Below are 15983 nucleotides of genomic sequence, written 5' to 3'. Positions count from 1 at the left end.
CCTTAGCCATCTATCCCAGTATCCTCAGACGTGTACACATCAGGAAAGTGTAGGGCAGAAAATTGATGCTCCATCTCTCTCCATGTCTGAGTCAGAGAGGCTCACATTTTAAATAATGTTCAAAGATGGAGAAGCTGTTGTTAAAAACAGGAAAGGTTTTATTAGCCTACTTCTTATTTAAGAAGTACAGAAGCATATTAAGCATGAGTCAAAATGAGAAGTTGTTCCTTTCTCCAGTTCTTATAAAGGTGATCTAAAAAGAATAAAACTTAACTTGGAAAAGAGCTTTATCTATGAGGAATAAAATGCCATTTTGACGACCATGATGTTATGTTAAAGTTGCGGAACAAATCAAATGTTTAAGTGTGAGTCACATTCCATTGAGTTACACTGGAGACTTGAGTTGCTGTGATTAAAATCAGAATGTATCACACTTACAGAGGAATTCTGCTGTATTTTAGACACAAAATAATGTCACGACAGTTTGCTTTACAAGCTCATGTGTGTGATTAGGTTAAAATGTGTCATGGTTGTGTAGAGCGTTCCTGCGTTGGTAAAAAATAAATAAATACAAGTGTTACCCTGCCCAGCTCTTTGTCCTCCAGTGCCAGCACCCCTGTGCTCTCTGTAAACAGTTTCACCTTGACACCAGGCAGAGGGTGTGTGGTGGTGAAGTCCCCTTGGGTCCCCCAGCTGAAAGACACAACAAAACACTCCAGAGGTTAGCTTCCATGACAGCACGACAGAACAGTGTTCCCACATGATGACTTCACTCAAGAAATCACTGAATTGCTTCTGACTTGTCAGAGACTCAAGGGGAGAGATGTCCAATTCTTTTGAGATGCTCCAACTGAAATTACATGCAAGTCAGTTAACAACACTGAATTGACGAATTAGGCGATAATAGAAATAAAATCCTGGTTTTGAAGGAGATTGTTTTAGTCGTCTCGTTAAAGCTCCTGTGAGGATGTTTAGCTGTTTATAAAACAGACTGAAATAAATGTGTATGCCTCCATGTAACGTTCAAAACAGATGGGACCATCAGCACAAAGATTAATTGCTTCTGTAGTTATTTTATATGCCACCCTTGCAGCAGGGAAACTGTCAGACAAGGTGATTAACAGCACATTGCTGCAACAGCTCTAAATTAATTTTTCCATGCAACAGATCGCGTGTCTGCTTGAATTTCCTTAAATAGAGAACAATGAGATTTTGGTCAGATTACACTGCTTACACATTTACAGAGAAAGATCAGAGAATTGTTAAGACTCGTCAAGACCTGGAAGTTCTTTATAGGAGCTTTAATGAAGTTTGTGAAAGCTACCAACATACTGTGTTTAAGTGTACAACAGAGGAGGGACAACACATTGTTTAAAGATACACATAAAACAAAGTAGTTCCTTTTCATAGCAAGGTGATTAGGGACTGATCAATCCAGTTATTTATGTTCCAGACATCTTTAAAAACTACTTTTAACTACCCTCCAACGCATAGGACTTAGATGTAGATGACATATTATTCTGTTACTGATATAATAACTATCAATAGTACTTATTATTTTCTTATCTGTTTTTGAAGACACCCTAACTTGGATGGTGGAATATTTATTATTCAGAATCTGAACGTTTGACCAACAATTGTTTACGATAATCTTTCTTCTGTAAAGAGCACTGTTTTGTTTCTTTTGTTAAAATGTGAAAAATCAATAAAAATCTTGGGAAAAAAAAAAACTACTTTTGGTTAGATCTCTATACTTCTACACTTAAACACCTGTGTCATCAGTCAAAATATATTTGTCTTGACTGAACCCTTATCACAAGTATTTCTCAAATGTGAGCAATGCATTCGTGGTAAAGTAAATCAAAGAAGGGGCTCATCTATAACGGGCATGAATAAGCTGGAATTTTGACCCAATTACAGGACTACCGAGTTGAGACTGAACACCATGCTCACATCTTTTAAGTTTGGCCATGTCTAAGTGAATTCAATGCGAGTGATTGGGGACTGCATCCCCAGCAAAATGGTTTCTGAAACTCAGCCATAGCTAATATAAGGCTTCAGGGTGTCACAAAGACAGCTGTAACTCTGGATGAAACCCATCTGACTGGTCAAGCTCACATTGTTAGAGTCTTATATGAGCTTTGGATGGAGTTAGACTACCACTTGCTAAAAATTGCTTTGAAAAGGATCACTCAGTAGCTGGTAAAAACAAAAAGGATGAAAATCAAAGCAGAACATTACTTTAATTCTATATGTGGGCATGTGAATTCAGTTTTGAAAAAGCCTATAGAAAACATAAACCTATCCTGGGAGAGACAACCAATAATAATGACTAAACCTCATCACCAAAGTACGCCTCCACAAACCCAGAGGATTAACAGAAACAAAAAACAGAGAGAAAATGCAGTTTACTCTAATCAGGTTACACAACGTGTATCAGCTTTTTACTACTCCTCACTGCTATCCACCTTGGCAACATCATAAACGCGTGAATTCTCCCTCTGTGCTGAGGTATGGAGGACATGGTGTCGATTTCCATCCTAGAAATGTTGTTTTCCTTGTGACCATCTCCAACATTTATAATTAATTGCAACTCAATGTGCATAAAGACGCTGCGGCAGCTCCAACATGAGCAGAGCAGAGCAGAGCAGAGCACAGCACAGCACAGCACAGCAGAGAAGCTGCACGCTGTCAGTGAGGAGCGAGTGGAGGGAGAGCTGTGTTGACTTCAGATGGAAGCATTGTGTTGGCATGAAGGTGACCTTGTGGATCAATCTCAGGTCTATTAATGGATGTGACAGTGCTACATTCAAACGGCTCTTTCTGCAGAGGTAAACTGTATGAAACCTTCTATGTGCTTGAGTAGGGTAAATGAGAAAACTAATAGCATTATTACAAGACAATAACATTAGATATATCAAGCTCTTAATTCTTTAGAGATAAGTACAAAAATGAGAGTAGGAAGTCGGTATGAGAACATAGTAACCAAATACAAGCAATTACTCTATGCAAATGACCTGCAGTGTGATGTGGATTAATACACGTAGCTCAGGTGTGTTTGAAGTGTTTTTTTTTATGTGTGTTCATGTGTGTATGTTCCTGCCCACACGCATACATACACACACATTACTCTTGCCTTGTTCTCCTCTAATCCCTTCCCTCATTTATGTCCCTCCATCTCTCAGTCTCTTCATAAAATGGCTCTTGAATTAAGAAGATCAGAGAAAGACATTTGGGCCTTAAAATAGCTCGTTTCTGCATGAATGTTTCATGGACTTTTTCCTCTTGTAGCTTACGCTGTGCAATCCTGGTTAATTAGGGGGGGATATATTTAGTAGAAGATATATTTGTCCTTACTAGGACACCGTTGTTGTTATGAACAGCATAAAAGCGTGAAGGTAAAAAGAGTGTTTTTAGGAGACGCATATCCCACTGGGACTCTCTAAAAAATGACATTTACGTTGCCCTTTCTTTAAAAGCTTGACTCACTGAAGGGGTGACAAAATGATTCTTCCCACCTTGATTGGCTGACTCAGGTGTCACTGAGTCAAAAAGGTTATTTGGGTTAGATGTGAGTCATGAATTACGTAAGAAGCTATTGTTTTGGGGTTTGCTTCTCAGCCCCCCTTGCATCACAACACGGTTTTCATCAAACTTACATTTCATAGTGCACAGATTTAGGTAAAGGGGAGTTCACGCTATAAGAGCAGAATCTGCCAGCCTGGAAACCAGACGAATCTCTGAGCTCATGTATTATTTGCTCTGTCAGATGCCTCTGAACCAAATAATTGATACATTTCAAATAAAATAGGGAAAGTCCTTTGAGAGGGCATTCAAGCAGGAGCAGTGGAAAGCTTTCCAATACCAAGAACTTGGTATTGCAACTATAGGCTTTACTCTTCTAAAGGCATCTAAGGACATCTGAGGCAATTGACAGGAGACACCAAAGATCAACAAGGAAAGAATCTTAACAGTATTAAAATAGTAAAAAATGAAAAATGACTGCAAATGTCCTCCTTTAACTGTAAACATAGTTTACGAACGTGAGCTTTACTCCTCTGAGGGCATCTGAGGACATGTGAAGACACTCACAGGAGACACACAAGACCAATAGAAGAGCATGATAGACTCTACAAAGAACAAGTTAAGTATTGAAAGTCTAAAATTGTAAATGTACTTTCCTTTTTCAATGATATTTGAAGTTGTCAGTTACAGCTAATAGCAGTAAAACAGCTGTGCCCAGTAAGGCATCACCTTCAATGTGAACATTGTTCTTTTACTGTTAGAAAGATTCTGATAGATGTGGACAACAGAACTTGAGGCATGTGAGTTAACTTAACCTGCCAAAACTTACATTGAAACCATTGCCATCAAACATAGGCATGGATGCATCTGATCTGTTCCTGATGTTCAGTAAAACTCTGAACAAAGATAATCTTCGTCAAATACAGAAAACTGTTTTTGCTTCAGAAACATCAGCAAATCAATATTTTACAGCTTACGCCTTTGATTCTGATATTTTTATAGGATATATCCAACAAATAGCTTAATTGAGTTCTTGCACATTTACAGTTTTCTTGCCCGACACAGTCGTGTTCGTCTGCCTTTGAAGTTTTTTCATTTATTTTCCTGCTTTTTCAGTCCTAAGAGAAAAAAACTTGGAAGCTTGGTTCAGTTTGAACAGCAGCAGACTGTCTCTTTCAACAATCTGGGATACAGTTTGCACTTATATATTTACATTTGAAAAACAAATATGCCTGCATGTGTGTCCCCTTACGTTGGCTTGGATGCTTCTGCTTGGTCGGTCTGGAGTTTCTCACCACCCTCCACCTCCATGGTGCAGTAGACAATCCTGTTGGGAGCCAGAGACTTTAGCCCCACCACTTCCATGATCACCACCTAGAAAGCACAGACACCTCAGTGAAGGTAGCAGACAATGAGGAGTGAGTCATCTCTTTGAAGAGGTCATGGAGCAAAATGCCAACAGCACATGTGCAGGCGGAAAATCCTTCCAGGCAGATAATCTAGAAATACTTTCCCATCCACAATCTTTATGTACTCTTAAAGCCAGTGCTCTCATATTATTAAAATGTAGCAGATTCATTATAGAACAGCATTAAAATTACAGCTATCTGTAGTGTGAAGTAACACTCTTTGTCACAGAGACTGCTTATAGGTATAATCTACTACATCAAATCTTATACACTGTCTTTAATCACTCTGTGAATACGGTATAGCACCAACACTGCTTCAGGGGACTGATACATTGTAACTGTAAATTTCCACTGGGCAGAAATATGTGCTGTCAGGATAATGACCAAAGCAGCAAGCAGCTCCACTGACATCTCTGTGGTGCCGATATATTTTATTTGACTGTCGCAGTTTTTTTTTTTTATCATTTATCAATCCAGATGTACACGTTATAGATTGTCTTGCATGATCAGACCAGGATGTAACTCCTCACTTGGTTTAGGAAAAAAAAAGTGTAGTTGATTCCATTATAATAAACCCCACAGAGAGAACGCATTGACCTATTTGTATTTGATTAAGCAGATCAAAACCGTCCAATATGCAGCTACACTACCTCTCCAAAAAATAGTGTAGGAAACTTGGGTTTGTTGGAACAATTACACATGGGGAGACAAGCCTTGGCAAAAATACCCCAATTCTCTAAATGAACAAACAAATCCAAGCAGGCATGTCTTATTAGGGGTTTCAAACTTGGCCACAGCGTGCCTTTTTCAGAGTGTAACGTTTTGTTCTTGTTGTAATAGTGAAAATTTCAAAATAACACACAGATATTCGGGAGGGGAATTCTGTCCAACATAGTCTGCAAACAGAAGGCTCAAAAGGACAGTCAACACCCTGTGAGTTCAATCTACTAGATCAATGTAGATTCAGACTGCTGAAAAAACAACTTAAAGTAGTTTCTACATTTTAAAAATAATCAATGCCACTCACAAGGTGATCAAAAATGAGTTTGCTGCATTTATCAAACCAGAATAGTCTTGTGGTTGTTTTTTCTCTTCTTAAAATCATCCAGTTCATATACTGTAGGTATCTTATAACAACTTCATCATACCAACATTTCCATCTTGTTATCCACAGGATTTGAAAATGTAAAAGCACTTGATTCCCCTGGTCCATGGCCGAGGGATTTCTGGCGGCTTCTGCAGCCGACCACTCAAAAAGTAAACAGACTAGAAAAATGAGGCTTTGCTGAAACACTATTGAATTACCCTCTTTTCACAAATAGCTAATTGGTGCTATTGTTCACGTAATGTTGGTATTCACAATCTATAATTTTGTGTCCTCAGTTTGTGCGAGGGAATGGCAAAAAAGGAGCAGTACTTTAGTCTTTGTACATTCTGTACTTCCTGCTTCTGAAATAGCACAGCATCATAAGAAACGAGGTGCGATTGCCCTCTGTTCTGTGTTGAGAGCTCATCTCAGACAAGCTGATAACAAGATGAGTCACGTTCCCCACTACAGAGCAGGTAAACCAGTTTATGTGTGTGTATGTTTAAATGTGTGTGCGTGTGTGTGTGTGTGTGTGTGTGTGTGTGTGTGTGTGTGTGTGTGTGTGTGCGCGTGTGTGTGTGTGTTGTGTGTGTGTGTGTGTGTGTGTGTGTGTGTGTGTGTGTGTGTGTGTGTGTGTCAGTCTGCTCTTCACACAGCGTCTGTTCAACCCCCTGAACAGGTCTGCTGTCTGCTTCTATACTTAGTCTCGAGCAGACAAGTAGTCGATTGAGCCTCTGATTTATGAGTTCTTATTCATGCAGAGGGATTTAAGCACCAAGTTTGAGTTAAGATAATGAGATTTTGTTTACACCACGTGCCCATACTCGGAAACCCTGAGATATAACACCGTGTAAACATGATCAAAGGGCTTTTTTTCACATGCATTTCATTATACCTTCATAACAGGCCTTATTTTCATTGCACCTACCTCCAGGGTGAAGGAGAGGACGACATCAGACTTAGACAGCGTGTTCTCGTCCTCCTGGCCCATGTCGATGATGGAGGTGTTGTGTCCCCGTTTCAGCTTCTGAAGTTTGAACTCCCCTCCCTTGGACACTGGCATGCTCTCCAGATTTGCCATCAGCTGATTCACTGAGGACTTTAGCTCTTCGATGTACATGGCTTCCATCTCCTTTGACACAAATTTAGGGAACTTCCCACCCTGTTGATGAAACAGAGAAGACTTAATAACAAATAAAAACATCAATGTGGAAGAAAAACAGTAAAACTTGTGAATGCACAGTCTTTTACAAAATACAGACTATTTCCACTCTGGATCTGGCCAACTATGGCTCCTGCTGTGATGTTTATACCAGTTGCAGCATATTAGTGACATATTAACTATATAACAAAGCATATTAAAAAACAATCTGAGTCCCCCGCAGAGTCTGACTCACTCTGGCAATCTGGTCAGCCATCTGAAGACGACCATCAAGCTCTCTTCTGATCTGTGCGGCCTGCTCATCCAGGTTGTCCAGCTATTGATAGAAAAAGAAGAGCAAATCAATAAGATCACATTAATACAGGCAAGGGTAAGTGTCAAAGGTCAACTACATTTCCCGGCATCATCCGTCTTAATGTGAAAGATGGGAAACCTGAGCAGTCCTTTAATAATGCACAGACATATTGTTTTAATCTAAGTTATAAATGCAGTTTAAAGTACATCTTTTGACATGCTGCCTGTGACGTTAATGGACAGCCCCTTGTGACCTGCACAGAAATAAAAGGCAACAAAGAACGAACAGACATCCTGTCATCTTGACTTGTTCACTCAAAATATGTCAAAGACAGCATTTCAGATTCATTTCAAGTTATTGGAAAACCAGTGAAGGCATCTTTGGTATGAACATGATGCTCTTGAGGGACAAAAGAGAATAACAGTGATAACAATAACATCATTGCAGCAGAAGCCGAAATATTTGTTTTATCCCCAAAAACTTGCAACTAAATCACCTATATTTTAACTCAGCCGCCAACAGCACCTGTGGATTGCAAGTTGCTTTGCTATTTGCAACATAGACTGTACAAAAGTATGCACGGACCAACAGCTGCCCCAGGTGAGGCCAAAACTCTAGACCTCCCCATGATGACTGGCTGCAGTAAAGGTCTTAAAGCTCACCTCCACCATTGTAACAGATGGAACATGGGCCAAACTTAAAAATGAAAACACATATCAAATACATATACCCAAACATACTTTTCGTCATAGCATTCAGTCCTCATGGTGCTAATGTATGAGAAACGGTTCATTCTTTTAGAGAAGTCATGACTGTCCGCTTCAAATCAACATAAGAATCTGATCTGCTGTGGGCTGTACCAACCCATGAGATCTTTGATCTTTATTCACCTGTAAATTAATAATAACAATAATAATAAAAATAAATAAATAATAAAAATAAATAAATAATAATAATAATAATAATAATAATAATAATAATAATAATAATAATAATAATAATAATTATTATTATTATTATTATTATTATTATTATTATTATTATTATTATTATTATATAAATACATAAATATATATATATATATATATATATATATATACATATATATATATTATTCATAGATGCCTTTCTGGACACTCAAGGTCTCCTTACAACATAAATAAATAAATAAATAAATAAAAATACAATACTAATAAAATGAAAGGGGGTGGGGAGTCATTCCAGTCCCACAAAGACAGATTAAAGTGAGTAAGCTTAGCAGAAAAGGTAAGTTTTGAGGCGGGATTTGAAGGTGGTGGGAGAGGTGGAATTTTGTACATCCTGGGAGAGAGAGTTCCAGGGGCGGTGGGCCGAGCGGCTGAAGGCTCTCCACTCCCATGGTGGTCAAGCGAGCAGGCAGGAGGGTGAGTTGGGTGGAAGAGGAGGACCGGAGACCACGGGTGGGAATTTTTGTTTGGGGGAGGTCAATGAGGTACTGAGGTGCAAAGTTGTTGATGGCCTTGAAGGTGAGAAGCAGAATCTTAAAAATGATGCAGTATTTGATGGGAAGCCAGTGGAGTTGCTGCAGGACAGGTGTGATGTGGCTGGTGGAGGAGGTTCTGGTGATGATGCAGGAAGCGGAATTCTGAACCAGTTGAAGTTTATGGATAGACTTGGCGGGTAAACCAAAAAGAAGGGAGTTGCAGTAATCTTGGCGGGAGGTGACAAGGGTGTGAAATAAAATGGCAGTACTGTTGGGGGGAGAGATGGACTCAGGCGAAAGATGTTACGGAGATGGAAGTATGCTTACCAGGTGACATTATTGATGGGGGAGATGGAGGAGTTGTCAATGAGGATGGAGAGGTTGTTTGTTAAATTAAATTAAATTAAACACGTGTTTTGGTAAGCTAAGGGGTGGGACAGCAGCCCTCCGGCTCCTCCAGCCAGATTGCATCTGCCCATGCCTTGGCTTCACCAGTGCAACATGTAAGCGCCCAACGAGGCGGTATTTTGGCTTCACATCTCACACTGGGAGGAGGAGGAGGAGGCATGTTGTCCAAATTAATGTACAGTCAATAGTTGGTCTAACAAATCCAACACAAAATTTAAGCCTGAAACAGAGGTTAGGGAGAGGACTGTGAAGGTCTGGAAGTCAAATGTAATCTACCTTTACATCTCAAGTAAGGTCTTGTCTTAACTGGATATGCAGTCCTGGCATCATTTGGTGTAAACAGGGATTTTAGAAAAATCCTTCAGGCCACAAAGGGCTTGAAACTTTTGTCCCATACACTGTAAAAGTACCCCATGAATGACCACTGTTTGAAGAGAGGTCTTTTAGAGCTGTGAAGATTCAGAATTCATCTTTTCCCGCTGATTTCATTAGCAGGATTAGAAATTGATTATTTTGAAAATGAAGGTGAGAAAGAGCAGTGAATAAAATTCATCTCATTGACAGTCGTAAGGCAGAGCTTTCTTCTAAATGAGTCCATCTAAGCTGTTTTGGCACACTGAGAAAAAAGAAAACGAGCTGTACTGTAATTTATTTAAGATGTTTAAAAACTGTCTGCGTTGGACAGTATCAGCTCCGGACTAAGAGGCCTGACATCTTTTGGCCTAGTTGTTGCCCTGGAGTAATGAAAAGCGGAGAAATTCACGACTCTCTCCCATCAATACTGAATGGGAGTTTTATATTAGCTGACACAAGGAAATAGAGGCAAGGGCTGATGTCTCTGTCTCGTTCCCTGCCGCTGTATGCTTTGCTCTTACAGTTTTTCTCTCAGCCAAAACGACTCATTCTTGTCAAATGTGATGTTGTGACTCACCCGTCACCACTATTTCCTCCGTGAGGACGGCAGCCTAATTGAGACATATCTACAGCATAGTTGTACCTGGGGAGTCACTAACCAGTGTTGTACAAGTCTTCAGTAGCAATAAAATCCAGCTTGTCTCACCCGAGGGGTTGTCACAGCGCAAAAAATCTGGGGGGGAGTACGACGCAACAGTTTTCATGGAGCACATAATTCAGTTTCTCTTTTTTATAGCGGCGTCTGACAGAGATAACATTCGTAATAAAAATGCAGCACATTGTCAAAGAACAAGAGTTTTAAATTTGAATCTTGTTACCAACAAAACAGGCTTTACAACTTTTTGACAACCCCCACTTGAAATGATTTACATAGAGTACATAAAGGTAAATAACAGATTCTTTCTGTTCAGACTTCAAAAATTTCTAACCTAATTTTATTTCCGGTAAGATCTTGCAGTGCAAGAAAAAGCAATTTACTGTCTTGACCAATCAGTGTAAGAATCTTGATTTTTCAGCATTTTTCAGGAACTTTGGGAAAGCAAAAAGAGAACATTTAGCACTCTAATTATCTTGTATCCAAATGTACCAGAAGTAAACAATTTAATGAGAAAGAAAATCTTTAAAACTATTCCAAATGATTGTAATTTTGTTTTTTATCTCTAGTATCCAAGGTGATACGTCTACCCAAAACAGCCTGGGGTGTCTAGTTAAGCTTAAGTGTTTTCTAAATTAGGCAAAGAAATAAAAAATCCCCACACAGCTGCATCATTCCCCTCACTGGACACCTGATCTGTTTGCGATTCAGAGCTTTAAACTCTTCTGGTCTCCTGCTGCTGGGACGCGTGCCAGAGCTCACCTCCCTGGGCCTTATGGTATTTCACCCACTTCTATTACATTAACAGACCTTGTCTTTCAGGCTGTACCATATTGATTCTCTGCCCCTTCCAGCAATGCTTTTTTAGAGAGAATGAGCTGAAGTCACGATGCAGCCATTAACTGGAGGGGGGGGGGGGGGGCACACATAATAGACGCTGCACAGCTGCAAAGACTGACATCAAGAAACACACAGGACATGGACGTAGTGACACAGATACGGTGGTTGTACATTAAGAAAACAAATATTTTTTATGTAAAATTCACTATCGTGGGTATTTGAGCAGTGAACAGCTTTTTCACAGCTCACTCTTTTGCTTTCTTAGAACTAGATTTTTGCTGATTTAGTTTTTTGCTGCATTACATATGTCTATAATTGATTCTGTTCACTGATGTGGACATTATGAAATGATGTTAGCCAGATGGCATCTTAAACAGAAGAGGTCTAGTGTGTTACCAGTACTGGCCACTAAACAGCCACCCTGCTACATAACCCAGAGTTCTTGTTTAGTAGAGCACATAATCAGACTTCGCCACCAGCTGCAGCAGAATGTCTGCACTTGCAGCGCAGTAGTACTCAGTGCTCCTCTGCCAACACTGACACTTAAACAGTGGTAGGCCGTCTCAGAAGCAGTCCTTCTTTTTTCATTGTCATGTCCTATAGCAGAAAACCAGATTCAAACCATAACTGTCACTGATACTGATAGCTTTCCAGCTTGAGCTGTGCTTGAACAGCTCCCTTCCTGCGGCTGCTGGCGATCCTGCACTGCCTGTCAAAACACTCAGAGCTCTGGGCACTATAGGACTGTAGTGCAACAGCGACATCTGACTCGTGCAATCCCAAAAGAACTGTCAATGCCATGCCTGGAAAACCAGCAGCATCGGATCTGTCGGTGTCTTAAGCTGCAATTTTCCTGCCTCATCTCTGGGCATCCTCTTTCAATAAACACAACAGACCTTAATCCATATGTGTGGTTAATATCTCAAGACTGCAGAATCCTCAGGTGTACTTCAGGACTGACTCTGAATGCTGCAGTGGAGGATAATATTGGTCACTGGGACTAAGTGCAGTTTGCAGCTCATCTGCAAAATGGCTAACATGAAAGGAGTGACTCTGAAGCATGTAATGTGAAGGGGGATGGGGAGAGTTTCTTCTATCTCTTTCTTGACAGCAGGGAGAAGCAAAGAGAGTACTGGCAGAGGGAAGAAGTACAGATAAAGGTTTCGAGTCTGTGTGAACTACTGGACCCATAGCACCCAAATCTTATCAGACCCACAACTGCTGAAATGTCACTGTTGCCAATAGCCCAAAAGGTATAATACAACTGCATGGGAATCCTCAAGAAATAATACTGGCGAAAAGGTAGGTTTCACTCTACATTACAGGAGCCGACAGCAACCCTGCAGCTAAGTAAAGGTGACAATGTGTCAGTGTTAGCCAAGCTGACAGCAGGTTGAAGGTGATGGAGCAAAAGCAGGCGGGTGGTTAACAGCACAGCTGATGACAGATTCCCAAGTGAATGATGGGACATTAACAGAAGAAACCACACCGGGTTAAGGGCAGGTTCTTGTAGAGAATAAGGAATGGGCGAGCAGGCCTAGTTTAGAGCTGAATGACACCTCGGGGAGTCGAAGCAGCTGGTACAGGCTTCCTGTGAGTGTCAGTTTGTATGTTATAAAGGTAATCTGTTAGAGAGCATTTGTTTGACTGTACTGACATAAACAGCATCTTAGCAAAACAAGGTGCTCATGGTAAATGGTTAAAAGAATCTCCATGTAAACTTTTCATATTTTTACTTGAAGACCACCTAAGTGAATTTTCAAATGCAGATATTTTGTAGTTTTTTCTGTATCGATCTTTTATAGAGCTGTATGAAATGGGTCTCTTATAGGGTATCAGTCTTTAAGTTCTTGTTTTTGGTTGAACAGCCAGCTTCCTTACTGTTTTAGTTGTTTCCTCTCACCTACTTCAATCTTACCGGAAATCACATAGACACCAATTCAAAAAAGACGATCTTTACAGAAGAAATAAACACGTTTACAGCCTGGTTTGCAGTCTTCCAATGAGAGGCACAGCTGGCTTGATTGACAGGCGGGAACACTGTAGCTGTTGGCTAGGAGGCTTAAAGCCCGCCTCTTTACGTCACACTGGCTCGACAGCAGCAATATGGCTGCTGTCAACGATTGGCCTCAAAACAGTGCTTCAGAAACAGATGGGTGACGTCCCGGATACTACGTCCATATTTTATACAGTCTATGGAACAGACTTGCAGGTGAGAACAGTGGAGCATTTATCAGAAAAAGGGTGTAAAATGAATTTCAGTGGTGCCTAAAAACAAAAGCAAAGCTAAAAGGAGAGTGAATATTGGACTCATATTTGATAGGTCAACTAAAACTAATGTCCTGAACAATGCTAATGTTGCTATGTGTCAGTCCTATTGTTCACTGATGATTTTGCTATCATAGCTAAAACTAAACAATTTGCATTGTTGATGGTAATTGTATGATTTTGAAATACATTTGTCATTTGGCAGGACACTGGTTAAAAAATAATTATTGGCATATTTTTCCAGAAGAAAATGCACATCCAAAAAGGCCATTGTACAATGCCATTTAAGGACAAACATGCAATATTTTCCCCTATTTGATCAATCATCCAGGTTTTAAACCTTGCCAATGCAAACTGGTTGCACCCTATATTTCAGCACCACTGCTTTTTAGCTCAGAGGTGGCTGGGCAGGCATAGCAAATGCTTTTATCCTCTCCCAATCCTGTGTGCAGTGAGGAGGCTCCATTACGCAATTATATCAGCCACAGGCTAAAACCAGGAAGAGCTCAGGCCTCATTTCCCAACTAACACTTGCTGACAAGACAAATTAGAGGGGAAAAGTAGGGGTCTTCTTTAAAGCCTGTGGGAGGGAAAGCTGATTTGAGTATTTGAGTCAGTATTGGGGGCCCACAGGCCATGATTTACTGCTCTGTGGGGGAACACTCATTCCTGATAGGTTCTGCCTTACTTTTACACCCAGGCTTAGGTAAATGATCAGGTTTTGATGTTAGGATACTGAGAGTCATCTGGTGTGAATTGTAATAGAAACCCATCAGCACTAAATTTGCAAGCAGTGTTTATATTAATATAGCTTTTAAATTAGCTAATTTAACTATTATTCATTGCAACCAAAAAAAAGTAATGGCTTTTTTTATGTTTGAGGAAGCTCACTGTTTCTAACAAGATAGCTTGCCCGTAAACACTGTGGAACTAGCAGCGGAAGCATCTGTCAGTTAAGCATTAACCTCACCACTAATTGGACAGTTTTTAGGCAAGCTGCAACCTCCGGTCTCAAACTATGAAGCCTATGCGGAAGTGTTATAAACTGCAATTCATCAAGAATCCGCTTGAGGCTGGCTGCAGAAACACCGGAAACCACATAGACACCTATTAAAAAAAAGATTAATCAACATGTTTACAGCCTGATTCAAAAAACGGCTTGGCTCTACATTGCTAATTTCTCTATCAGCACACACTGTACAGGGGTGAATGTTTTTCTAACGCAATGGTTCAGAAGATATTAAGATTACGAGTTTTTGCCCAAATAAGGACATGGCTGACTTGGCTGACTTGACTCCTGGACGGGAACACATAGCTGTTGGTTAGAAGGCTCAAACTCTGATGATTGGCTTCAAAACAGCGCTCAGGAACAAATGAGTGGCGTCACTGATACCACGCCCATTATTTCTACAGTCTATGGGTGCATCTCAAAGCTCTAAACTGCAGTCGCTCCTCGCTCATTGGTCGAACCGGAAGTAGTAGCTCGGACTTAACTGAAGCTTAACATCAGCTGATTTTAATAACAGAGAAAAGACAGACCTTAAAACTGTCACTAAGGGTGCCCTGAAACAGATCATAACCATACTCGGTTTCTAAACAGTCTGTATTTGATAAGGTGAGATTGAAAAGTGTTTGATGTGAGTTTTAAACACAAAATACTGAACGCAAAATCATAAATTCAATATAACAGAGGGTGGATTATGTTATATCTGATTGTTTTTGTCAGATTCACTGTCTAACGAAATAGAGTAATAGAGTCTAATATCAGATAGAATATATATTAATGATCAGTTATTTCTCCTGTTAGTTTCCCCGTTTGTTCTTGTTTTCTTCATGTAGAGAATAAAAGTCTGACAGTAAAGTTTGTCTGTTAGTAAAAACGCTTGTTATATTTAAAGTAAAGTTTCATATAAGGCTGATCATTAATGAGCATGGGGTTTGAAAATAGTTGCATGGTTTCTGTTTTCCCTTAACTTAATAACTAATTTAATAATGAGGCATTTTACTGATGAATCGATCCGTGATGCTTCAGGACAGAACAAACAGAGAGCAGATTCTCTTCATGCGCAGGTGTCTGTTAAACAGCTAAAGCACAGAGACAGAGCTCTTACTGTTTATATTTATCAGAGTTATTACAGTGAACATGTGTGCAGACACAAACAGCTGTTAAAGTCGTCATCACAAACCGATGTCGCTTCACGTGATGCTCCGGATGAGAGGACATCTAATTTCTCTAAATACAAATCCTCTCCTCTGGTTTCATTTCCTCTCATCTCTGGTGGGCAGGACTAAGACACGAGTGAACGACGCGAGGAAACAACGTGAGGATGGACGTTTAGAGCTTTGAGATGCACCCTATGTTTTTAGGACACTTAACTGTTCCTGGCGCAAGTCTTACGGTAAAACAAACACATTATATAAAACATCAGGGGGTTTAAAGTATGTCTTAAAATAAAACAGTAACCATAGCATACTCTGGAAGATAAAGTCATTTCTCCAGGGTGAGTTAAAAGTACCT

The 15983-nt window shown here is 40.0% G+C and overlaps 1 protein-coding gene across 2 annotated transcripts in view; it reads right to left on the bottom strand.

Moving 5' to 3' along the window:
- cadpsb (Ca2+-dependent activator protein for secretion b) overlaps positions 1-15983 on the bottom strand; it is an 80340-nt gene that overhangs the window by 40821 nt on the left and 23536 nt on the right. For both annotated transcript variants that reach the window (XM_034698195.1, XM_034698203.1), the window contains exons 4-7: positions 7419-7499; positions 6950-7183; positions 4778-4899; positions 582-693 (exon numbers count right to left, since the gene is read on the bottom strand). In XM_034698195.1, the coding sequence (XP_034554086.1) occupies positions 582-693; positions 4778-4899; positions 6950-7183; positions 7419-7499 (549 nt within the window). The remainder of the gene's footprint in view (positions 1-581; positions 694-4777; positions 4900-6949; positions 7184-7418; positions 7500-15983) is intronic.

Source organism: Notolabrus celidotus, chromosome 1, assembly GCF_009762535.1.
Source record: "Notolabrus celidotus isolate fNotCel1 chromosome 1, fNotCel1.pri, whole genome shotgun sequence".
NCBI classification, from domain to species: Eukaryota; Metazoa; Chordata; class Actinopteri; order Labriformes; family Labridae; genus Notolabrus; species Notolabrus celidotus.
Note: the sequence above shows the minus strand (reverse complement) of the source record. Positions and strands in the feature narration are given on the sequence as shown.